General features: G+C 46.2%; 1 protein-coding gene across 3 annotated transcripts in view; it reads left to right on the top strand.

Moving 5' to 3' along the window:
• Positions 1-24,786, top strand: part of USP25 (ubiquitin specific peptidase 25) — a 528,720-nt gene that overhangs the window by 397,041 nt on the left and 106,893 nt on the right. For all 3 annotated transcript variants that reach the window (XM_078658355.1, XM_078658353.1, XM_078658354.1), the window contains one exon: positions 14,489-14,667. In XM_078658355.1, the coding sequence (XP_078514481.1) occupies positions 14,489-14,667 (179 nt within the window). The remainder of the gene's footprint in view (positions 1-14,488; positions 14,668-24,786) is intronic.

The following is a 24,786-nucleotide window of genomic DNA, read 5'->3' on the forward strand; positions in this document are numbered from 1 at the left end:
AAAACCTTGGTTGGTGTTGGTTCCCATAAGCAAGATAACAGCCATATTCTTTATAAATAAACAAGGGTACAGTGAGTTGCATATAAGGCTGTCAAATACCTTGTGGTCTAGATTTGCTTTACAAGCCTCCTAAATAAATAAGCCCTGTTTATACTAGTCTCTTTCGTTTTAGTATCAACAGTACCAAAGCAGACTGCTTAAACCAGCATTTCTATTTCACACATGAGTGAAGGATTACTAACTCTGTGAGCTTCAGGGGGCAATGATGTTGACTGCTAAGTGCATATAATCCGGTCGTTCCTATTGCTACTCCTTCCTAGTGCTTTCTCTCCATCCGATGTTGGGTGACATAATAAAAAGAACAAGGTGGAGTTGCTGCTATTCTAAAGGCAAGTTCCTGACTGAAGTATGCAGGCCAGCTACATATGCTATCCCACTTGCTTTACATCATACAGATTACTCCTACAAGAGCAATGTGAGGTTTGAAGAGAAAATTCTGTGTAGGTCTGATCTGCCCGACGCAGTCTTCTTTCTCTCTATTGTTAGTTGCTATGAAATCTTCTTGGAGGATTTTATGGGAAGAAGACACAATACGAGAGTAGGATAACATTGCCTTTATGGTTGCTTATCAACATCCTCTCACTCACCTTTCTGCCATAAGTCAGAAATCAACATTAGTGTTAAATGCATTATCAACCTTCCCTATTACAGGAGTAATCGACAGTCAAGTTATCTATAAGAAGAATTGTTAATTACTTGGCTGTGAGCTTGATTCCTCTTGAGCCCATAATAGGGCACATAATCTTGAAACCACGTGTCTCAAAGGATATGCCCGTTACTTGTTTAACAAAAAACAGCCCACGTGTAAGACCTGCTAAATCCGAGCATCCTGTGAGCAAACTTACACGAGGTTTTTTTCTTTTATGGAAATGTTACCAAACCTATGTTATCGAAACATAAAAAACCAAATCTATTCTGAACTGGTGATAAGGGCAACATTTATGGGTCCTCTTCATCAAAGGGCTTCCTTCATCTTGACTTCAAAATGAACATATCATTTTGCTACCTCTGGGGACATAATATGCTTTAACAGTCATTGTCAAAAATGTACTTATAAACAATCATGGCGTTTGGCACAGGCCGTAAAGAGACTCTAGTGAGAGTTCATCAAAAAAACTCATTGTACCATGTGTGAAATTTCCTTACAAACAAGGGACAAAGGAACGGAAAAGGGCCATTACTAGGGCATAGCAAACGGTCCAGAGGGTTCCACCACAAATATCTGACTGGATAGTACCTGTCCCTAACATGCAGCCCACCTGTATTTAGAGAGTGTCCATCTCCATTCCCAAAATGGATGCAGATTTACTCCTCCAGTTTATAGGAGGAAATCTGAGTGCTTACCAAACATTTATGGGTGTTCACCTGCTTAAACATGCACCCCTCCCACCGAACCGATTTCCCCTGTCCCGTTATCGTGACCAAACTCACTACTTGGACAAAATATGATCACACCAACAAGCATACACATTCACTATGTATCCTGGTAATCCACGCAAAACTCAAAATGTACTTCTTTTTAGTAACAGCTGGTAAATGCAAAAGAAAAAAGGTATAAGTAGTTACCATACATTTGCAGTAGTGCGATATTTAAGCTTTACTGCGACATAGTTTAGTTCCCAAACTTTCCATATACTGCCATGGTGTGCATTCTAGGTTTAAGACCTAAGCGGATTTGTCTATACTTCGCTATTGGATTTCTAAGTGATTGAAGTTGTGGTACATGCACATTTTTAACCTTTCCATACCCCTTGCAGGGCCAAATTTGCTTTTTCAATTGTTCAGCACGTAGCTGTTATGCAGCACTTCATAGCGCTGTCCAAGAAACTGAAGTGCTCTAATTGTTTTTTAATCAGATTCTTGGGCCTGCTTTCAGGTGCTTGATTAAAATTGTGTTAGTTCTAAGTTTTCCTACCTTGCATAAAATGCTATGTCAGGACTGGAGGCGAGGATTATGCCTTCTTTCATCACTTTATTGAAACAGCAGCCATTTTAAAACAGACTACGTTTCCTATGACCCCTAGGGAAACCTGTAGTCAAACAAAATTGTCCAATCAGCACAGTCCTGGGTCCACCAATTGAGGTCCTTCAGCATCTAGATGGTTTGCCCTCACTGGCCCTTCCTCCTCTTACCTCTCTGCTCTGCAGCCGGGATAAGTATTTTCTTCCTCATTCCTTGAAATTGTTTATATCTGTGCTGTATTGCCTGGCATATCAGTCATAGCGATCTGTATTGTGTATTTATGCTTTATACACTTAGATACTCCTGCTTGCTATGTGTTATCTGTCACTTTGTTTTCATTTAATGCGCTTAGCCTTGCCCGAGCCTGTCTTTGTTGTCGGGCCTTGCTTCACGGTTTTTCGTTTCTGTGGCTTTTGAGGCGGTGCGTGGCTTTCCCAACATTTCGGAGCCCGCTGCCTGTCTCCGCTTTGTTTTCAGTTGGTTTTCCTGGGACGAGTGCCTGCCCTGCTGAGGTAGCCGTGGGAGCATTCCGCTACTATGCGGCCCGTCTGGTGCACCCGTGCTCCTCCGCCCTTCAGGGGACGCAGCAGGAGTTTGCCTACGGCGCAAGCATTTTAAACCCTGAAGGGTCTGAGACGTGCCGTAGCCTGGTTTGTCTGGCAAGAGGCACATTACCGCAGGTGGGCTATCCTCCATTTTCCCTCATTTTTCAAGCTGCCGCTGGCTGTGTTGGTTACCTATGCTTCATTTGGCACATCTTAGTGGAGTCTGTACGATTGACATACGCCCTCTGGGTCCGGCATTACTTCGTGAGCACCCGCTTCTTGGGCACTTATTCCCAGGCCAGATTCAGTTTTTCTTGGAGTTTGTTGTACCTTTTTACAGGCAGCAGACTCGAGCCCGGGGCTATTCTACCCCCCTCTTGTCACTATTGCAAGTTTTCTCGCCCTGCATTTCGGCTGTCACCCAGCCCTTACACAGCCTGGGGGTTCCCAGCAGCGTCTGACACCCAGACCTTCCTATTTGTTTCCTCCTCTGGCTTTGTGTTTGGTGGCCCATCATCATGGAATTTGAATATGATGATGACGACTCCCAAGGAGGGGATAACGCCCTGACCGACCTCTAATGTGATGAGGAGTTCTTTGAGGCGGTGGACGCCTCTATCTATAGAGCAGTGGGGGAGGCATTGACCCCCCAGGAATAACGGCTTACTCAGCGAATTGATCAGGTGCTGGCGCACTTTACGACTTTACCGGTGATTCCACCACCCCCTGCGACCCCCATCCCTACGGCCTTGCCGGATACTTCACTTCGGCCAGCCAAACGTCCACGAGATTCAGGAATGGACACCACAGCCTCTGACAGGCTCAAGCAGGCCTTCCTCTACATCCAGCCAAGACCTACTGCAAGTACTGCCTCCTGCTACTCCCAGTCCTCAGTGATTGATGATCCCGTACCAGGTCATTCTAAACCTCGCAACCCTACTCCACTTCCAGACGTCTCTGATATGTTTGACCCAGATGAGATTGTCCAGCCTCGCTCATCCGACTGGGCTCCAGCGGACAAGGTGGAAGAATATTGGCTTTGCGCATCAGAAAGCTCCTAGAGAAGGACACCCGTAATTGTCTTCGGGCTGAATGCCCTCGTCCCTCTTTGGAGGACAAAGTCGTCCTCACACCGGAGATCGATACCCGCATGGCGACTTTCCTGCAGAAGTTCATGCGGGATCCCAAGAAGGGAATTGATAGATCCTGGCGGGCCTGCCAGGATAAGCGGCTTGATGTCCTTGGCAAAAATCCTTGACATGTCAGAGGAGGTGGAGTCGTCCTGCTCCCTCATCTCCCCTGATTCCCTATCGGGTTGGGCTCAGAGAGCCATCGTGTTTCTGGGCAGTGCCAATTGTGCCATTTCAACAAAGCGTCGCCTCTCTCTTCTCATCAAGGTGGCCCCCATACTTCCGGATCTTGCGGATTCTGAAGCCGGCACAGTGGCCCAAGGCGTTTTGTTTGAAGACCCATTCGTTAAGGAATTGGGAAAGGTCATTAATACTTTCACCTCACTTGACAAGGCTCAATCTACCATTAAGAATGTGCACTCTCTTGTTTTCCGCGGGGCCGGTTGATGCAGGGGCCGCTCGACCAGCCGTGGTGCCAACCAACAGGCCAGTATCAGCACCAGTCCCACTTTGGCCTCTTCTACCTGACGAGAGGCAGAAGAGGCAAAGGAAGAGGCTTCCGAGGAGCTGCTTCCTCTTCCAACTGTGAGTCTACTCCCTTCTTCCCAACTAAAACTAGGGGGGCAACTGGAGAAAAATTATCCAGGCCTGGACTTCTGTCACAGGGGATCAGTGGGTTCCACTGATCTCCGTCCTCCCCGCCCCTTCCGTTTTCCCATCTGGACTCCGCTCTGGCAGACGAGGAGGTTTCCTCTCTCCTCACCAAAGGAGCCATAGTCACCTTGGCCCATCATCCACGTGTTTTTTTTTTTTAAGCAATCTTTCTTGTAGACGAGACGGATGGGGGCAAACACCTGGTAATCAATCTGAGCAGTTTCAACGTGTGGCTGGTCTACCGCCACTTCAAGAAGGAGGGTATCCATCTTCTCAGGGATATGCTGCGACCGAATGATTGGCTGTCCCGTCTCGACCTGAAGGACGCCTATCTGGTAATTCCGATGTTCCCACCCCACATGCATTTCGTTAAGTTCACTTTGCGCGGCCTAGTTTTCGAATTTGCCTCCCTCCCGGTCTGCCTCTCTTCGGCCCCTTGGTGTTTTACCAAGGTCCTCCAACCAGTAGTAGAGTGCTCGGGGCATTCGGATGATTGTCTACCTCAACGATCTCCTCCTTATGGACAATTGCCCTCGTCGTCTTCTTCAACACCTTCAGATGACGGTTAACCACCTCCTCCAGGACCTGGGGTTTGTCACCAATGAGACCAAATCAATGCTTTCTCCTTTACAGACTGACATTTCTGGGTTTCGTGATTGACTCCAGGTCCTCTACTCTCAGCCTCTCTTCCCGGAAGGTTATGAAGATCCATCACAAACTGCAACGCGTTCTGGCCAAGACTCAAGTGTCCCTCAGAGATCTGGATCGAGTGGTAGGCTTGTTCTCCGCGTCCGTACAGGCGATTTTCCCAGGTCCCCATCATTATTGCCCGTTACAACGCCTCAAAGCGACATATCTTCGAAAGGGGTTCCCCTACTCGTACAAGGTGACCCTGTCGGAGGAGGCCAAGGAAGAGATTCAATGGTGGCAGCAACACATGGAGGCCTGGAACAGTCGCACGATTTTCAGTTCCGCTCCAGATCTGGTTATCGAATTCGACACCGGCAATCAGGGCTGGGGTGCCAGGTACGGCGAGGTCTCTACAGGAGGGTTGTGGTCTCCAGCAGAACGCAAATTGCATATCAATTGTCTGGCGCTCCTAGCGGGCTCCTTTGCGGCTAGCTGTTGGACCAGAGACCGCATTCAATCTTCAGTACTCCTCAAGATGGACAATGTTTTGGCGGTCCGCTATATCAATCACCTGGGGGGCACCAGGTCTAAAGCCCTCTCCAACTTGGCTGCCAGTTTTTGGCACTACTGTCTGGAGCACAATGTTTCAGTTACAGCGGAATATCTTCCAGGCCAGGAGAATCTTGTAGCGGATTTCCACTCCGCAATGTCCAGGATTCCAGTCTCTGGAGGCTGAACTCGGTGGTTTTTCAGCGATTGAGGACCTTTGGGAACCATTCTCAATCAACCTCTTTGCCTTGAGGTTCGACCACCAGTTGCCCTGGTACTTCAGTTAGAGGCCGGCCCCCCCTGTTGGTGTTCACGGACGCTTTTCTCCAGAATTGGACCCTGGAGTCGGGGAATGCATTTCCCCCTTTTGCAATGCTTACCCATGTTACGGCTCAGGTCCGTCACCAGCAAGCAGAGTTGGTAGTCCTCTCTCCCCTGTGGCGGTCTCAGGCATGGTTTCCAGTTCTTCTGGAACTTCCCTGGGATTCTCCGACCCTACTCCCCCTGTTCTTTCATCTCCTTCTCAGTCCCAGCAGGGGTTCCTCGTCCTCTAGTTCTGCAGCACTCGTTGTGTCTTGTAGCATGGAGGATTACAGGAGACGATGGGAAGTCCCGGGTCTTTCGGCATAGGCTGAGGAACTCATGTCTAAGGCGTGGGCAGACAGTACTATCAGACCTTATTGATCTGCTTGGGGCAGATGGGCCCGTTGGTGTCTGCGAAGGGGTACCAATCCTGGGGACGCAGATGTAGTACATGTCCTGAACTTCTTAGCCTATTTGGCTTCCAACGGTTTAGCTTATTGCTCCATTAACACCTTTCGTTCTGCTATTTCGGCGGGTCATGTCCCCGTTGGCAATTCCCCTGTTGGAGAACATCCCCTGGTTTGCAAGCTACTCAGGGGCATTTGGCTATCCTTGCCGCCAGAGCCCTGTTATTCAGCTCTACGGGACGTAAACCAAGTCCTGTATTTGTTTTTATCCTGGCAACCCAATAGGTTTCTTTCTAGGAAAGAGCCTTCGGCCAAGTTGGCAATGTCACTTTATCTGTTTTCATGCAGACATGTTTCTGATGTACGGGCGCTGGACATCTCGTCCAGGATGTTCACTCCTTTTGGGGGTGACCTTCACCTTACACCGATGGACAAAGTGTCTCACAAGGGTAATTTCTTATCCCGAGTTTCCAGATTGTCCCACATTATGTGTGGTCCGCTGTTTTAAAGCTTATGAAGAGATGAGCGAAGAAGTTTGGCCTCCTGGTGAGCGCCAGCTTCCCATGGCTCTCCGCAAGCCTTTTAATGCGGTTTCTTCACGTACCATCTCTAGATGGGTTAAGTGGGTTATGCTGGAAGCCGGGATCAGTCTCCGAGATTTACTCGGTCAGAGCGGCTATGACTTCCAAAGCAATTGGCTTGGGTGCCAGTTTGGAGGATATCTTCAACGCGGCAGATTGGTCTTCGGACTCTACCTTTAAAAGGTTTTGTTTCAAGCCTGTGCTGGATATGGCTCACCTCGTGATGAGCAAGCTTTGAAATAGCATAATCCTCGCCTCCAGTCCTGACATAGAATGAAAAATGTCCTAGCTATCGTAACGAAAAGTTTCAATTCTCTAAGGACGCGGAGGTGAGGATTATCCCCCCCGGGATCATTTCAAGATTCTCCACCCCTTATGTCAGGAAGTAATGCATTTTGTGGTTTTATAGATGTGGTGGTCTTGTTATTGCATGGTCAGGATGTATTCCCAACCTGTACCTTCCTGCATTCAGTTTTCAGTTCCCTCTGGTTACTAATCAGAATTTATTGGATATCTGCCATGTCATGTCTATTTTTCTGTTAGTGTCATATTCTCTTTCGAGAATTAATGGCTCCCTTTGCTCCCGTAGGTGCCAACTCCAATAAACAGGATGCCTGAGGATTATTTTCCAGCCGGCTCCGCGCAAAGAAAGAAGAGGAAGGGACAGTGAGGGCAGACCATCTAGATGCTGGAGGACCCCAATTGGTGGACCCAGGACTGTGCTGATTGGACAATTTTGCTTGACTACAGGTTTTCCTAGGGTTCATGGGAAACGTAGTCTGTTTTAAAATGGCTGCTGTTTCAATAAAGAGAAGAAAGAAGGCACAATGCTCGCCTCCGAGTCCTTAATAGAATTGAAACTTTCCGTTACGTTAGCTAGGAAATTTTTCATTGACTATCGTACTTGAAGGTTTGAAACTTGGACAGACGTGCAGCAGAAAATTACGTATCTGCAAATTGTACACAAAGGATTTTTTCCAGGCATTTGATTTTAAGTCTTGATTAAAAACACTTTAACACGTTTTTAGTAGAAACTTTTTTGTTTTCAAAACATAACATTAGCCAAAGGGATTGGATGGCTTTGTAGTCAATCTGTGGTGTCTGACCTTAATTTGATGGCTTTCCCCCTATTCTTGAATTTATCCTGAACAGGAATATTTTCATCTCATTGTTCTGATTAGATGAATTGTTTCCTTTTACATCAAATTTCAGTGTTTTATTCTTTAGTATTCAGCGCTCCATGGCTATTTATTTATTCATTTAATTTATATAGCGCAACAGCTACCCACAAAGGGTTTCCCGGCGCATTTGTAAGATGAATAATTTTACTATGAATAAGGACCAGCTTAGATGTTGAACAGCCAGGTTTTTAGGGCTTTCCTAAAGCGCATGCAGGTTGGTCTCGTTTCGGGCTGAAATGGGCAGAGAATTCCATAACGTGGGTCCCAGAAAAGAAAAGGATTTGCCGCCCATGCGCGAGCGTCTAATTTTAGGGACTATAACATTTTTAGCTGCAGAAGAGTGAAGAGCACGAGAGGGGCAATATGGGTGTAGCAAATTTTGAAGGTATTTTTGGGCTTTTTTGTGGAAATTTTATGCATAAAGCAAAGCGATTTGAATTTAGTTCTCAATTTTTAACCAGGGAGATCCCGAATATAATTAGTGGTGGGGGTTGTGTTAGGGATTTCACATAAGAGTCTGGCTGCAGCATTTTGAACTGTCTGCAGCCTACGAATCGTAGCTTTCTTTCCCCCAAGATACAGTACATTTCCGTAATCAAGCCTAGATGTAATTAGTGCGTTGATTAGTTTTCCTAGTTGATTCTGGTAGCATCCAACAGATCTTTTTTAGCCATTTTAAAATGGCAAAGCAGGTGGCGGATGTTGTCACTGCTTGTTGATGCATATTAAGAGAATCATCGATAATGATGCCCAGATTACGTGCTTGCATTACTAGGACTGGGAGTAGGCCCATTTGTTGTGGCCAATGTTGGGGGCCCCATAATTTTTTGTCTTTGCCCAGTATCATCACTTCGGTTTTCTCACTGTTTAGTTTAATAAAATTTTCTTGCATCCATCCTGCAATTTTCACAAGCCCTTGTTTAAGTATAGAGGGATTGTCCTTGTTTCCAGAGGAGAGTGAAAAGAGCAGCTGAGAATCAGCAGCATAGGAGTACATTTGTAGCCCAGTTTCTTCCACTACCTTTGCTAATATGCGCATATACAGATTAAATAGTAGTGGACATAATATAGAGCCCTGTGGTACCCCATGCTTGAAGACCTGGACATCAGAGCGAGAGAAAACTTGAAAGGTACGTTCCTCCAACAAAGATTTAATCCAATTTTTTTTTTTTTTAAAGCCGAGCCTCTGATACCTAATGAATATAGTGTCCTCATTAATACAGTGTGTGATACCGTATCAAATGCGGCACTAAGGTCCAAAAGTACCAGTGCCACCGTTTCGCCTCTATCCATCAAGGAGCGTATATTCTCAGTAACTCCCAGTAGTGTCATCTCCGTAGAGAACCACGATCTGAAACCTGACTGATGGGGAGGCAGCAGGTCTTGGGTCATGATAAATTCGGTTAAGGAGTGGTGAACATGTTTCTCCAAAATCTTTGAAAATATGGGTAGTAGGGAAATGGGTCTAAAATTGGACGGCAGGTTAGGGTCGGCTCCAGTCTTTTTTAGCAGTGGATGAATCATGGCATGTTTCCGTTCTTTTGGTACAGTTTCCTCTTGTAAGGACAAATTTAAAAGGTCTGTGATAGTAGCCACTTCCTTCTTGTCAAGTATCTTAAGTACCGAGCACGGTAACGGATCATTTGGTGACCCAGATTTAATTGTGTTAAGTAGCTCAATGAATGTGTCCGTGCTGAGTTTAGGCCAGTTTTCCAGAGTATTGCTGGGACCATGGAGGAGCAACGGATCAGTGTTATTGGGAGACTTAATGCTCAGGGCGCTATGTGAGGACGTGTCTGCTCGATAGCTATTATTCTGAGCTTGTTCTATCCCCTGATATATTTTATCAAAAACGTGGCTAATAAGTCACATTGCTGTTTACTTAAGTCTAGTGGAGATTGTAACGTTTTAGAGCCTGCCAGCTCTTTCACCATTTTAATAAGAGCTTTGGACCGACTTAGTGCTTCCATAATTGTAGAGCACACAAAATCGTCTCAAGCCTTGCTACAGAGTGCGTGATATTTGTTTAGTTTAGTCTTGTACTCCCTTTTCGCTTCAGATGAGTACGTTTTCCTCCACATACGCTCAGAATTTTTACACTTAGATTTTTCCAGCTTCAATGTCTCTGTGAACCAGGGAGCAGGGGGTCGATGTTCTTTATATTTTAATTTAGTTTTTGGTAAGCAAGTATCTATGGCTGTCATAAGCCATTTCTGTACGGCTGTGGATAAGGTGTGGACCGATGATTTAGAACAAGGCGTGGATAAGTTTAAGAAGGTGTTCAAGGCATCAATATCTAGTTTCTTCCACTTTCTAATAAACTGTGGTTGCTCGGGTATATCCTCCGCCCTTGAATGGCAATTTGGAATGAAAATTTCACTAAATAGTGGTCTGACCAAAAAATTGGTAGAGCTGGGAGGGTGGTAATTTCCTTAATATTGGAAAAAACCAGGTCGAGTAAGTGTCCAGCACTATGTGTGGGTCCAGTGTACATAGGGGCTAGTACATGTTTCTTTGCTATCTACCCCTTTTTCTCCCTTTATTTCCACTTGCTCTTTTTCCTCTACCGTCACTACCCATGCTATCGGCTCCATCCCCATCGTGCTTGACTCTGCATCTTTCATTTCGTTATGTATTTTTGAAGGACAGTGAGCTGTAAAGCGCTTTGTTTCCCTCATAGCACCCATAAAACGGTCACCCACGTCTACCATCCCCTCCCCCAAAAAAAACCTCACGTTCTTGCTGGCAGTGTGATCTTCTTAATGTATTTATTTATTGAGAGAAAAGCACCAGCAACAAAGTACATCTGGGATGTGCTTTCTTTCTTGCTTATTTAGCACGCTCTTTTTTCCTTCCCTGACACCTCCAAACCGCTCCTATCTTGCTTAACATATAAGTAAAACAAAATTGGGGTACCAGCAGCTGCACAGTTCTGTTGCACCTCTTGCTTTCTTTGTCATGCTTTGGCACACTCCCTCCCCCCACCTTTCTGCCTTAGTCATATGCTGTGTTAGAAAGGTAAATTAAAAATGGCCTCTATGCGTCATGACAAACATGCGTCATAGACCCATGCTTCATAATCCACACGTTCTCATGCATTAAGCATCATGCATGCACATCAATAGCTTCTTGGAATGGGTTTCCTTTGAAAGAAAATGTATTCAGGATTAGTGGCAATTTGTTTGTATGCTGCTTGACGCATGTGTTTCAGGCAACTGCTTGTTTAAATCACACTCCCATGTATGAGTAATGCGGTTGATTGAAGGTTCTTTGGAAAAGTGGTGGGTTGGGAATGTGGCGCATTGAGGTGGGCGTTTGAACTGAAAGTCAAGATTAATAGATGGTTTTAATTGCAACTTTAGTTCAAATAGAAAAGTAAGCGATTTATGATGTCTAAAATGTATGCTCTGTAATACAAACATACTGGACGTGTTGTTTGTAAGGATCTGCACTGACAGACCACTAAGCAGGAGAGGAGGAGTACCTTTAAGGCTAGATTGATTTCCCGAAGCGAGAACGGCTTGGTGTGACACTTTTGCTCTTTCAGTGGCAAAAGGCCCCTGATTAGGCGGCCCAGGTGAGCTCCCTACCAGTGGACAGAAGCATATGTTCGCATTAATGGCTATCACTGTTGGGAGACGGAGCGGTCTCCTGCGTTTCAAGTGCTCCATCACTGACCACCACTGAAGATCTTGCATACAATCTGAAGAAACCTGCGTAGTGTCTGTCAGAAAACCTCAAGGCTGAGCGTACTGCATAGAAAGCACCCCTGGTGTGGTCCTTGTGTGCCAACATGCATGGCTGACCAGTAAAATGCAGGTCAAAAGGCCAGAAGGAGCAGGACTTAAAGAACTGGAAGAAGGACTGCCTCTCAAAACATTGGCATCATAACCAAGATGTCCTGAATCCTCTGAAGGCTCTGGTGAATTATGTATCCAGCTCCATTTCAATGAAAAGAGGCACTGGGAGGGCTTTAGGGTTGCACTCAGATGGTCTGACACCAGCTGCTTTGAACTCAACTTCAGCAGCCAGTCATCAAGCTATGGGGATACAGTGACCCCCATCCCACAAAGATGCGCGTAACAACCGCCATCTCCTTGGTGTCGACCCACTGTGCCAATCTCAACCTGAACGGGAGGACAGCAAAGTGCACCCAACCGCAGAAATAAAGGTACATCGGTTACTAAAAATATACATCGAGGGACAACATCCAGACTCCTAGCTCTAGAGCCAATAGGACATGTACAAGGTACTGTACCCCCTGTACTGGTGTAGTAATTGGTTTGGCTGTGGTGTGGGCTGGGGAGGTGGCTGTATGGATTCCTCACTGATCCCACTGCCCTCCTATTCCGGGGAATGGCCCTGGTTTCATTAATAAGGTCTACTTTCGTTTTTATGCACTGCACAAATTATCAATCTTGTTGGCCTCATCTCCACATTTTAGGCTTGGTGGGGGGATTGGGGAAGGAGGAACTGACATCGTTGTACCAGGATAGTGCTTACCTAGCTTCGGTGGGGTCATGTCTGGGGTGGTGCTTGGCATTCACAGAGTTGCACACCCTACTGGCACAGCAGTGTGGTTGAAATATTTACATATCCGCTCTGGTGTATGCGGGCATTTCGAGAGGTTAGAAATCTACATATAGGTAGAGTATTCACTGTAATGGTTATAACTGAAATATGGTACTTGTACATTGCTTGGAGTGATAAACCTTTTCAAACACTTAGGGGCTGATTCCGATCCTGGAAAAACGCTGTACAAATCGTGGTATGGAGCGTTTCCCCATACAATTCGTACTTGTAAGGAGGCCCCTACATCCTAGGAAGTACGATCCGTACAAATAGACACACTCCATACAAATTGTAAAAAAAGACCATACAACTCGTATATACAAGCGATTCCGATTCGGATTGCTCTGTACGCGACGTTCCCATGTATTCCCGGTAGCAGTTTACAACCCGGCAAGTACGATTCGTACAGACGGCACTCCGTACGGCTCTTTTTTTACAAGAGCCAAAAAGTGCTGGAAGAACCCTGTACGCCCCGAAAACAGTACGAGACAGACCCCCTCATGTATGCGTCGTACACCCCATGAATACAGGGGTACGGTGCGTATGTACGGTGCGTACGGATGACACGGAAAGTGGGGTACGGTGCGTAGATACGCGATGAAGGGGTACTGGTCGTGTACGCACCGTACAAGCACCGTACCCCAAAATCGCGTATGTACCCCAAAATCGCGTACGTACGCACCGTACCACAAAACCGCGTATGTACCCCAAAATCGCGTACGTATGCACTGTACCCCAAAATCGAATACGTGCGCACCGTACCCCAAAATTGCGTATGTACCCCAAAATCTCGTATGTACGCACCGTACCCCAAAATCGCATATGTACGCACCGTACCCCAAAATCGTGTATGTATGCACCGTACCCCAAAATTGCGTACGCACGGTGCGTACATGCGCGATGTTGGGGTATGCACCATACACACGCCTCGCATGTTGCGGGACCCCTGTACGCCTCATACCCCTATATGACCCGTACCCCGGTTTGAGTCATACCCCAGAACGAGTCATACCAGGGTACGAGGCATATAGGGGTTCGCTTCGTTGCCCGGTACGAGTCATTCCCAATATACAGGCCATTTTCCATACAAATCGTATGCTGACAACCCGGTACGAATCGTACTTGACGGGTTGGACAGCCTTTTTACAAATTGTATGGTCTTTTTTACAAGTCCGTGTCGTACAGCTTTTCCCGATCCAATTTGTAAGGATCGAGCCGATCTGTATGTATTTTTCCCGTACGAATCGTACTACACGGGTTGGAAGGGACTTTTACAATTTGTATGGAAAACAATACAAATCCTATTTGTATGGAAAATAAAAATCCAGGATCAGAATCGGCCCCTTAGTAACACTTTCCCGATTCTTCATTCAACTTTATCAAATTTAGAAACCCCCTTAACGGTTGCGCATCATTGTCCATACATTAATGCAGTCCATACCTAGCCCTTGGAACTTTTTAGCAAGCCATTACACTGCTGTCACAGGTACGTGATTTAGAAGACGTAAGAAACAAATTTACTTAAGTAACAAATTGTCCACCCAGATGCATGCTTTAGGCTACTTTTTCAAACAGGTAGTGTTTTTCTGGATGGATCGATGAATCCAAAAGAGAGATTTTGTTTTAAAGTGGAACACGAGTTTTTGTTACTAATAAAGCCAAGTGTTAGAGGAGATCTTCTTTCAGATACCACAACAGTGGTTATGCATACAATTTAACCAGTCTGCAGTATTATGGACTGTACTTTCAGTGTATTGTCACATGCTACACGTTTGACATTACATAAATTACTCATGGTAATGATACTTTGATAGCTAAGAGTGCAAATTACATAGAAGCAGAATGTGGTTGTACTTGATCATGTGAATTAAGTTTTTACTCTGTCTCAATCTTAACCTTTTCTATTATTTAAGGCTATCAAGTTGGGATATGCAAGGCTAGTGCGTCTGGCACAGGAAGACCCTCCACCAGAACAAGACTACCGCCTACACCATGCAGTCATTTATTTTATCCAGAATGAAGCGCCCAAAAAAGTTATTGAAATGACATTACTAGACCAGTTTGCAGATCCAAATTTAAGTTTCGATGCAAGGTATTTAATTTGTTCTGAAGCTTCTGATTGTACAGTGTTAAAATGTGAGCTGCACTTTTGTTTTAGATAACTTGTTTGGTTGACAGTTGTCTAAATGGTTTGATAAACTCCGATGACAACGTTGTTCTCCACTTCTTGTTCCTATCTGCTTTAACTCGGTCACTGTTGCACATGCTGCCATTGTTGCTGTTACTTCTTGCGTAACTGATTCTATGCTCTGTACATCATTTCAGCAAAATAGAGAAACATTTATATCTTGTAGATATTTGATTCATTGTACATTTGGTTTGTATAATACTTTGTATTGGTTTTTTTTAAAGCACTCTTCGACCCATACAGCTTTCTTGGTGCCTCTGGAATAACTAACATCGCAATAAAGAAAGAAAAGTTAAAGAAATCATTTAGTATAACTCAAGGCAAACATCCAAAATGTTTGCCAAAAGGTTATGGGCATGTAGCGCAATAAAAAGATGTTCCAAGCTGGTGGAGCTAAAGTTGGGAAACTGTTGCCTATTTCCTCTTCCATTTGAAATGTAGGGTTTTCCCCATGTCTGGTCGGAGGCTCTCAGAACTTGACTTGATCAGTATTGTCTCCCTTCACTTCTTTTTTTATTTAGGTGTCTGTCCATTTTGCTGGCTAGTGTAGAGATTTAAAGAGAGCTGTAGTTAAACAAAATTTCTCTGTTTCACATAACATCCTTACAATTAGGTTCTTAATTAGTTGCAATTGAACCCAAATGATAGTTGATATGACCCAAATAAAGAACAGTCGGTAGTCAGGCCATGACCATATGATTGCGGTTATCCCCAGCTAATATGCCTCTAGGGGTCGAAAAGACAAGAAAGAATACATAATACGTGGAGACAGGAAAATCATGAAGATAATACTTCTGAGATTTGTGCCTTTGAGAAAAAGCTAAGCAAGGTTGGCATTTCACATACCACCACAGTGTCCAGACCACAACAATAATAATTCATGCCACTGTTTCTCTCTGACAAACTGTTGGAATTGTGACTCCCCAAATTTATGGAGGCAGGGCAATAAGGGAACTTTTAGCCAAAGTCTTGTTAGAATAAACGATTTAAAGCAAATTTGATAAATGGTTGTAGGGCAACCTATCCATGTTCAGTTGTCTGGCTTTACATTGTGCCTGATTTGTGTGGATTTGAGACTAGAACATGCTATTCAGCACGAGTAAATTTTTGGTGGCCTCATTCTACATTTATTTAGCAGTAGGTCTCAAATGAAGTTGCTAATCTTACTCTCTCTGTTCTTCAGCTGGTTGGTTGTCACTTCAAACTCCGGGATTGATACATTCCCCTCTTCTATGATATCTCTCACCCAAAATGTCCTGAAGCTACTGCAAGGTTATTTACAGTGCTTGACAAAATACCCAATTATGAAACTAGCGGGATTAAATAAAAGCTCTTATTTATTCATAGCATTTTGTTGCAGTTATTAAAGATCAGCTTGGCTCTATACCACCAGGGGCCGTATGATGGAAAGTGCCCCGGGGTGCAACAGGTATGTGGTTTGCAACAATAGAACATCAGGGTACAAGGCAACAATTGACTGCACTTATCTACAATTATGGTCTTCTAATTTTCAAAGAGTCTGGGTGCCAGGAACCTGAAGCCACATACCCTTAGACTTCAAAGGGCAAAGCCCAAAATCTTTACAATAAAGCACACTGGTTCAGCACTCCCCAAATCAAACAGTAATCATCAAGTAAAAATGTAATAAATCCATTCAGTAGGGCTTAAAATTTCTTTTTATTCTCTTGCTTCATACAAAACGTAGCCAACACGTTTCGTCCAGAGGACTTCTTCAGGGCAAGAGCGTGATTTGACTAAGTCACTGATGAATCCTACAAAGAGTACTATTTTCCTAACCGACTACGCAGTGAGATGATTACACGTTTTCAAGGTATTGCTTATACCACAGAGATTGGATGTGGAACATGGCACAACTCTAACTACGCAGTCTTGACAAACAGTAGTAGTAAATAAACGAAGGATTGGTTAGCAGTATATCAACAAGGTGGCTATCCTTTTCATTTCTGGATTCTTGAAAAGAAGGATTCCACGAACAGACGTATTCTTTGTAGGATTCATCAGTGACTTAGTCAAATCACGCTCTTGCCCTGAAGAAGTCCTCTGGACGAAACGCGTTGGCTTCGTTTTGTATGAAGCAAAAGAATAAAAAGAAATTTTAAGCCCTATTGAATGGATTTGTTAAATTTTTACTTGATGATTACGGTTTGATTTGGGGAGTGCTGAACCAGTGTGCTTTAAGGTATGTGGTTTGCTCAGTATTACAAAAGGGCCACATACTCTTGTGCATACCTTTCTGTAATCCAGAAAGCACTTGTGCACATATAGTGCCAGGGCTATCACCAGAGGTTGTTGCCCAATTTGCATGGGGGCATGGCCCCATGCAAATGAAGGAATCCCTTTGCACCTGCACCGTATCATGGATGTGTGCGCAGAGGCAAAGAAGCTGTCAGGAGGCACCGTTAGAGCGCCCCCTGATAGCAGCCCTCTACCCCTTGCAGGCGGATGCAATGACAATCACTCACTGCACCCACCTGCAAGGGAAGCTCTAATCTCCCTTAAAAGTGCAGGCTAATTGCTGCCTGCACAGTGAAACACAGAGCAGCTGCTTCAAAGCTGCTCTGTATTTCACTTGAATGTACTGCCCCAGGGCTGCACAACTTCACGGCTACCCTGGAGGCCGCACATTCAATTTAATACGTTGCACTCTCCTTGTTTACACAGGACGCACCTTTTCAAAGGCGTGCCTGGCTAAGCAAAGAAACTGTGCCGCGTAGTGTAATACAGCCCCTGGAGAGTTGTCATTAGCTTCTAGTGCACATTAATGCATGTTGCTTCACAACTTTAATGTGGACAGTAGAGGGCCACATACATTATAAATAAGGCTCCCAGTTTTCTGTTTTTATAGACAACAATGTGTGTCCGGTCTGTATTTTTTTTTTAAACTTCTTTTTATTAAACAAGCTCATGATAACTCATACATTGCATTACAAGCACACATAATTGACCGTTTTGATACATTGATACCTATAAAGATTCATCATAGCCAGCACAACATTAAAAATACAACCCAGTTTTGTCAGGTTATCACATCCTTAACATTTAATTAAACCGGTTAAGACTCTGGCTCGCATTCATTCACAAGTCTCGCCTGATTCCCCTGATTCCCATACTTGTAACATCTCCCCTATGTTTCTATAGGTCTCCCAGGGGACCATATTTTGCAAATTTTTTCTTACATCCCCTGCTAATATATATTACTTGTTCCTCCTGGTAACACCAGTCAAGATCAGTCTCCCATTCGGTCACACTTTGGGAGATGCTATGTTACGCTTTGCCACTCCGGCGGCGAGGGCAAGCGAGGTTATTGTATGCCTAGGCCAATCTTCCTCTCCTGTGATCATCAGTAGGAGACCCTTGGCCTCCAAAGGTAGCTCTACTCCCGTTACCCTGGACATTGTCGCCACCACTCCCTGCCAATAGCGCATGACCACTGGGCATTCCCAAAGTATATGGAAGAATGATCCCTCATCTTGGCATCCTCTTACGCAGTGTGCTGACTGTACTTTGCCCCATTTGTATAGTAATGTGCGGGGGTATGAGCGGTGCAGAATTCTAAGCTGCATCAGCCTAAATGTAGACCTGATCGCTATTTCTCTAGGCCCCTGCAACGCATCGGTCCACTCTTCATCCTCACAAGTGCCCACATCTGTCTCTCAAGCTGCGCGCAGGAATATCCGGCGTATTGTAAATTAATTTTTTATAGATCGTAAGAAAGCGCCTTGTCCAGTATGGGATCCGCTAGCAAATGTTCCTCTAGGGGGGAGTAGTCCGGTATGGTGTCTCCTTGTTTTACATCTGTGTTGAGCATGCATGAGCCGCACATAGGTAAAGGCCTGGGCTAGTGTAAGCTGAAATTTGGTTTGTAGGTCCTCAAAAGATAGTGCTGCCGTTCACCTCCATAGGTCGCACAGATGGTCGATACCGAAGGCTCTCCAACACGCAAATCCCACCAAGCCGGCCACCTCCCCCAGCATGTCACTCACCCACAGTGGCGTCATCGCTGTCAGATGCCACTGTGGGATGCCACCCCAGATATTTGTTAGCTGCAAACCAGCACTGTAGAACCGTAGCTGTATGGGCAGAAAGAGCCTGTGTGTTTCTCTGGGCATAAAGCAGCTCCCCCGTTCCCCGCCAGCTTAAGTTCCGGAGTTCCTGAGCTATCAGCGGGACAGGGTAGGGAGTGTTCTATAACACATACAGGAGGCGCGGCAGGGGCATCCTCGCCACCCTTCCCATCAACGTCAGGGGGAGCATGCACTAGTGCCCCGCTTCGGCCCGAAATCGCTACAGTATGAGATAAAGATTTTCTTGTAAAAATGACAGAGGGTCTCGAAATATGTACAGACCAAGATACTTAAACCCTTCTTCTACCAGAGGGGCCCCACAACTGGACAGCAGCCTCGGAGGGAGTCCTGAGAGGGGCATAACTATAGATTTAGTCCAATTTATAACAAAGCCAGAGTAACTGCCAAACAGATAAAAAAAATGTGTAGCACCCAGGAGATGGAAAAATAGGGTCTCTATAAATATAGAGGTATATCATTGGCATAAAAAGCTATGCACTCCTCCCACCCTCCCGGTGCTTGAATAGCCCAGATCATCAGGTCTCTTCTAATCCAGTGTGCAAGTGGCGCTAACGCCATTGTAAACAATAGCGGTGACTGGACAGCCCTGTCTTGTTCCCCTCCCCAGTGCAAACCGACGGGATAGCGTCCCGTTAACCCTCACTTGTGCGAGTGGGTCATGATATAACGGTCTTACCCATTTACAAAACTGTGGGCCGAAGCCCAGTTCAGCTAGGACTACGAATAGATGCTCACACTCTATACTATCAAAAGCCATAGAGGCATCTAGTGCCATCAATGCCGATTGTGGGGATGAAGGGATGGCCGTTATGTGCAGGACTCCATAGAGTCGCCGTAGGTTGTGACTGGTACTCCTGCGTGGCATGAAGCCCAACTGATCTACATGAATAAGAGTCTTTAGGACTGCCATCAGTCTGTTGGCTAGAGTCTTAACTAGTACCTTCGCCTCAATGTTTGAGAGAGATTGGACGGTACGAATTACAACTTTCTGGGGGTTTTCCCGCTTTCTGTATCGGCACAATAGTGGCTAGGAGTTGGTCTATAGGCAGTGTACCCAATTCGCTGGCCTCTTCAAGCATGGCCAAAGGGAGGGCAAGTGATTCTAGAAGCCATGCCCTTAAACAACTCAACCGGGAGACTGTTAGGGGCCTACAGTTTTTCCGGATCGGAGGGATCCCATGGCCAGTTCTTCTTCTATTAAGTCGGCCTCCAGACTGACACTCATTTCTTTGGTGAGCGTCGGGAGTGCGAAATCGGCCAAAAACTCAGTGCAATCCTGGGCAGATCTGAGACTCACGGGTGCAAACCGTGCCTCATAGTAAGACGCGAAAGCTTCCGCTATTTGGGCATTTGTGGTTTGAGTGGTGCCATCTACATCTCTGATTATCTCTACCCTTGACCTTTCTTTATCTTTTTTGTCTAGCCACGCTAAGAGTTTGGAGGCTTTATCCCCCACATCGTAGATCCTCTTTTATGTCACCAATGCATGTCTGTGTCTCGTTCTCAGCCGTCGCATGCTGCTCACGTTGACGTGTCATTAATATTTGCCCGAGGTACCACCCTCGATCGCTTCCTGCTCTGTTTATTATTTCTTGCTCCAACCTATGGAACTCGCGGACTCTTCTTTCTTTGCCCCCCCCATTAGTGCCTGCGCCTATCTCCGCAATACTGTCTTAAATGCTTCCCAAAGCATTACAGTTGCTTCATTTTCTGTAAATTACAGTTTTCATTTCTTCAAGTTTCTTCCTCAATTCTGGGTCACAGAGATACCAAATGTCTATCTTTAGGAATCCTGTCCTATTGGTCTCCAGACCCCTGAGGGTGACGCAGGTAGGGGAATGATCAGATATGCCCCTTGCCAGAAGGAGTGGTGGTTCAAAGCTCCCCACTCGGTTGTGCTCTGTGAGTATGTAGTATGTAGAGGAAGACATGTGGCGAGCCGAATAGATTGTGAATTGTTTGGCTTGTGGGTTATGTGCCCTCCATATATCAGCCAGCTCCATAACAAGGAGGAAGCCTGGCAGCACTAGACCCCTGGGATGCTCCCCTGCGTTACTTAACCGATCCAACTCTTGATCACTCACTGCATTAGCGTCTGTCCCCATCAAAAGGACTTCCAATGGGAGCTCAAGGAGCAACTCTCCTATTTTGAGAAGCATGATCGTGTGTAGCCTTGGTGACACATACCAAGAGCAAAGTGTCAAGGGGCACCTCTCCCAGCTGCCCGCCAGGGCCACCCCTCAGCCTACATTGTCCCTTAGTATTTTGTGGATCGTTAGGGGAAAGGAGTTGCACACTAGGATCTCTGCCCTTCTAGAACCACCTGAATACCAAGAATGGGCCACTAGTTTGTAGCCAAAGCGATCCAGGGCTTTATAATGACTTCCCTTTATATGTGTCTCTTGGAGCATGACTACTTCTGGGGCATGTCGTTTAATGTACCAGAGTGCCTTTGATCTTGTCCCCAAGACCGTTTACATTTCCAGGACCAAATATGGGCTTCATTTGTTAACCTTTTTGTTTCAAGCATATCATATTGCACTGTGGCCCTCTGGTTCGTCATGTGCTGACCCCAAACCATTCATGTGTACGCTGTCGATTATTGGAGCTATGAGCCTCAAAAACAATAAAAACAAACTTACAACATATACCCCTTAACTTCACCCCCCTACATCCATGCTAGGTGACTTATAACCCGCTCCAGCCCAACATGCAGAGAGCCTGTTGCCCAAGTATGAACTGCATGTCAACGTAACAATGAGGGGGTTAGCGAGCACCAACTGCTTGGAAATGCCGGAGCTCAGTTCGGATCCATTGATGTCCCCCCTTAAACTTGTTTAAACACCTGCTATGGATTTGCATTAGGGATAAGGCGCATCTAACAAACCATCCCCCAGTTTCGTGCAAAGGTGTATTATCTAGCTAACCCAGGCTTTACTCTGTCTAACTCTCAGGACTGCTCAGGGATCCAGTACCTCAAGCCCCTCATGTGTCCCCTGGATGCCCAATGTCACTTATCTGGACCACGTTGGTTGGCTTTGTCTGGCTCGGAGGGCAGTCCCTGACTCTTATGCTGTTGGTCGTTTTGCACTGGTGACTGTGCTTGATTCTTTTTCCGCCCAGCGATCTGCCATCCCTCCAACCAGTCCCACGCTTCCTCAGCAGAAGTGAAAAAGTGCGACTTCCCATCAGCCAGCACTTTAAGCTTTGGGCGGAACATAATCATATACTTCATGTTTCGTTCTCTGATGGTCCTTTTAACTGAGTCAAATGCCCTTCTCTGGCACTGTACCTGTAGCGCGAAGTCTGGAAAAAATCGTATTGTCATATTTTCAAACTGAATATCTCCCCGAGTCCAGGCCGCATGCAGGATAGCTCCCCTATTCCGGTAGTTGAAGATACGGGCCACTATAGTACGCGGAGGTGCCCCAGGGTGTGGGCACTGGCCCAACGCGAGATGTGCACACTCCACTGTAAAGAAGTTTTGGAGTCTCATTGCCTTAAGGACGTGGGTGATCAGGTGCTCCACGAAGAGATCCACTGGCGGTCTCTCCGCCCCTTCTGGCACTCCCGAGAATCGGATATTGTTGCGCCGCGCCCTGCCTTACTGATCCTCTAGGCGGGCCATGATGTCCACGTTTTTTTAGTAAGGGTGGAGACTTCAAGGCGTTTAGTCTTGCTTTGCAGATTTCCGATATTTTTTTCAGCTGCAGTCGCTTTTTCACCCAGTTTTCGTATGTCTGCCCTGGGCAGATTATCCTCTTCAGTGACTGAGTCTAATTTTGGCTCGAGGGTGCCCTTCAGGCCTGCAATCGCCCACATAATATCTTTGAGGGATGGATCTGGATCCTGTCCCCCTGCCCCTACGGAGGAGCCGTCTCCTCAGTCACTGCGGCTCATTGCCATTATGTACTTATCAATTTGATTGGTTTGTCCCAGGCCTTTATTGCGTCCCATTGTAGTGACAAACCACCCTGAGCCCAGGGGGGCTGTATCTGTGTAGTCTGTCTCACTGCAGTCCCGGCTTCGTGCGTTAGGATTCGTGGCTTGGCTGACGGTCACTCTGTATGTATCTCCGTGAGTCATAACAGCAAGTCAGGGGACCCCCCTTGCATGGATTAAGGAGGCCTCTCCCTAGGAAGAATCCACTAGACATCTGCTTAATATCTTCGCACTATTCTGCGTGCAGTCCCCAGTCTCTGGCGAGAGACCTTTACACCCTCCGCTCATGGCCCCCGCATTGGGGCGTATCCTGGGGGCCTGTTCGGACTGTTGTGCCCACCGCTGTCCCATCGCAGACCCGCAAATGCCAGGGCATACTTGCCTGGGCTGACCATACACATGCCAACATTTCAGAAGAGCAAAGAGGGAGATTTTAAAAACAAAATCGGGAGAATGGGTCCTTGAATCGGGTTACTGGCATGTATGGGCTTTGGAAGTGTGCTGCTGCAGGATTGGACATTTGAAACGCAAATGCATGTTTTTTTCTTACCTTTCAGAAGCATGGAGCACAATCGCAGGCAGAGAGAGGGTGATGCAAGTGCACTGGCCTGGCAGGTTGCTGGCAGTGCATGCTCCCCCCCGCCCCACCCTCCTGTGTGACAGCCCGGGCTGAAACAGCTTTCCGTGTACACACACAGCCGCCCCCCTCAGTACTTCACAGGTCTTTAAAAGACCATTCCCTTGTTAATGACACTTTGTTGGTTTTTCACCCCTTCTTGAGCCCCTGCATGGGCACTCTGACTATTGCTGGAAGAATCAGCACTTTACACAATACCAAGCCCTGTCAGCTGAAACCCCGAGGAATCGGGTTTTTGCTTGCAGGAATCTGGAGGCAGGAGACTAGCCTTGAAATCGGTAGTCTCATGTCTGAATCGGGAGGGTTGGCATGTCTGTGACCATGTCGGATTCACGGTTTCCTGCAACCGCCGAGGCCCCGCTGTACCGCCTCTCGGGGGCTTTCGGTTTTCAAGAGTATCTCTGATGCACACTTTCGGCCGGCGCCACTCTAAGCCGCTGTCACAGCTGACGCCCTCGCCTCTTCTGCCGGCAGCACCGCAACCCCAGCCAGGCTGGTCTTTCTACAACTCTGGGCCGTTATGCCTGCCACCGCCACACCGCTGTCGCACCAACATCAACACACACACACACCTGCCTGGGCCGCCACAGTATCTCAGTTGCCGTTTCCTGTGTCCACAAGGCTCTGCTGCACCGTTTCTCGGGGAATCCATCTAGGTCATCAAGCGTGCCTCAAGAGTGGGATTCCAGCCAGTGCCCTGTTGAGTCGTGCCGCTGCTCTCGCCTTCTCTGTCAACGCCACAAGTTCGGCCGGGCCGGTCTTTCTTCAATTCCGCGCCATTTCTTCAGTCGGTCCTGCCTTTCGGTGCTCTATTCTCAGACGGATAATGCCGGATTTAATGGTTATTGGAGCGCACTCACCGTGCGGCCATCTCACTCTGGCTCAAGCCACGCCCCCTATTTATTTATTTATTTTTAAAGCAGAAAAATACCAAAAATTGTGCTTCTTGTGAGACTCACCATGCGTTCTTTCATGAATTCCAGGCAAAGGCTGAGCAGATGGACAACATGGGAAATACAAAAAACAGGATGAGATTTCCTTGACTTCAGGCATATGTTTGTAGTACAACAAATACAGATATGCTTTCTCTTGTAGCCCATAAAACAGTCTATGTTCTGATGGATACCTTCAAGCAGATTCTTGTGTTTCTTGGCACCACTGCTTTTCTTGGTGTTTAACTGAAAAACATTAAATTGAAAACTGATGGAATCTAGGCCAAATGCCTCAACAGAAGTTTAATAGGTTAAAACCCTCTAATAAATATGGCAAAAAGATGTCCATGTCGGATCCACATAACATTTGTGTCTTAGATCCTACAATGACCCCTCTGCTTGTGAC

This window comes from Lissotriton helveticus, chromosome 8, assembly GCF_964261635.1.
Source record: "Lissotriton helveticus chromosome 8, aLisHel1.1, whole genome shotgun sequence".
NCBI classification, from domain to species: Eukaryota; Metazoa; Chordata; class Amphibia; order Caudata; family Salamandridae; genus Lissotriton; species Lissotriton helveticus.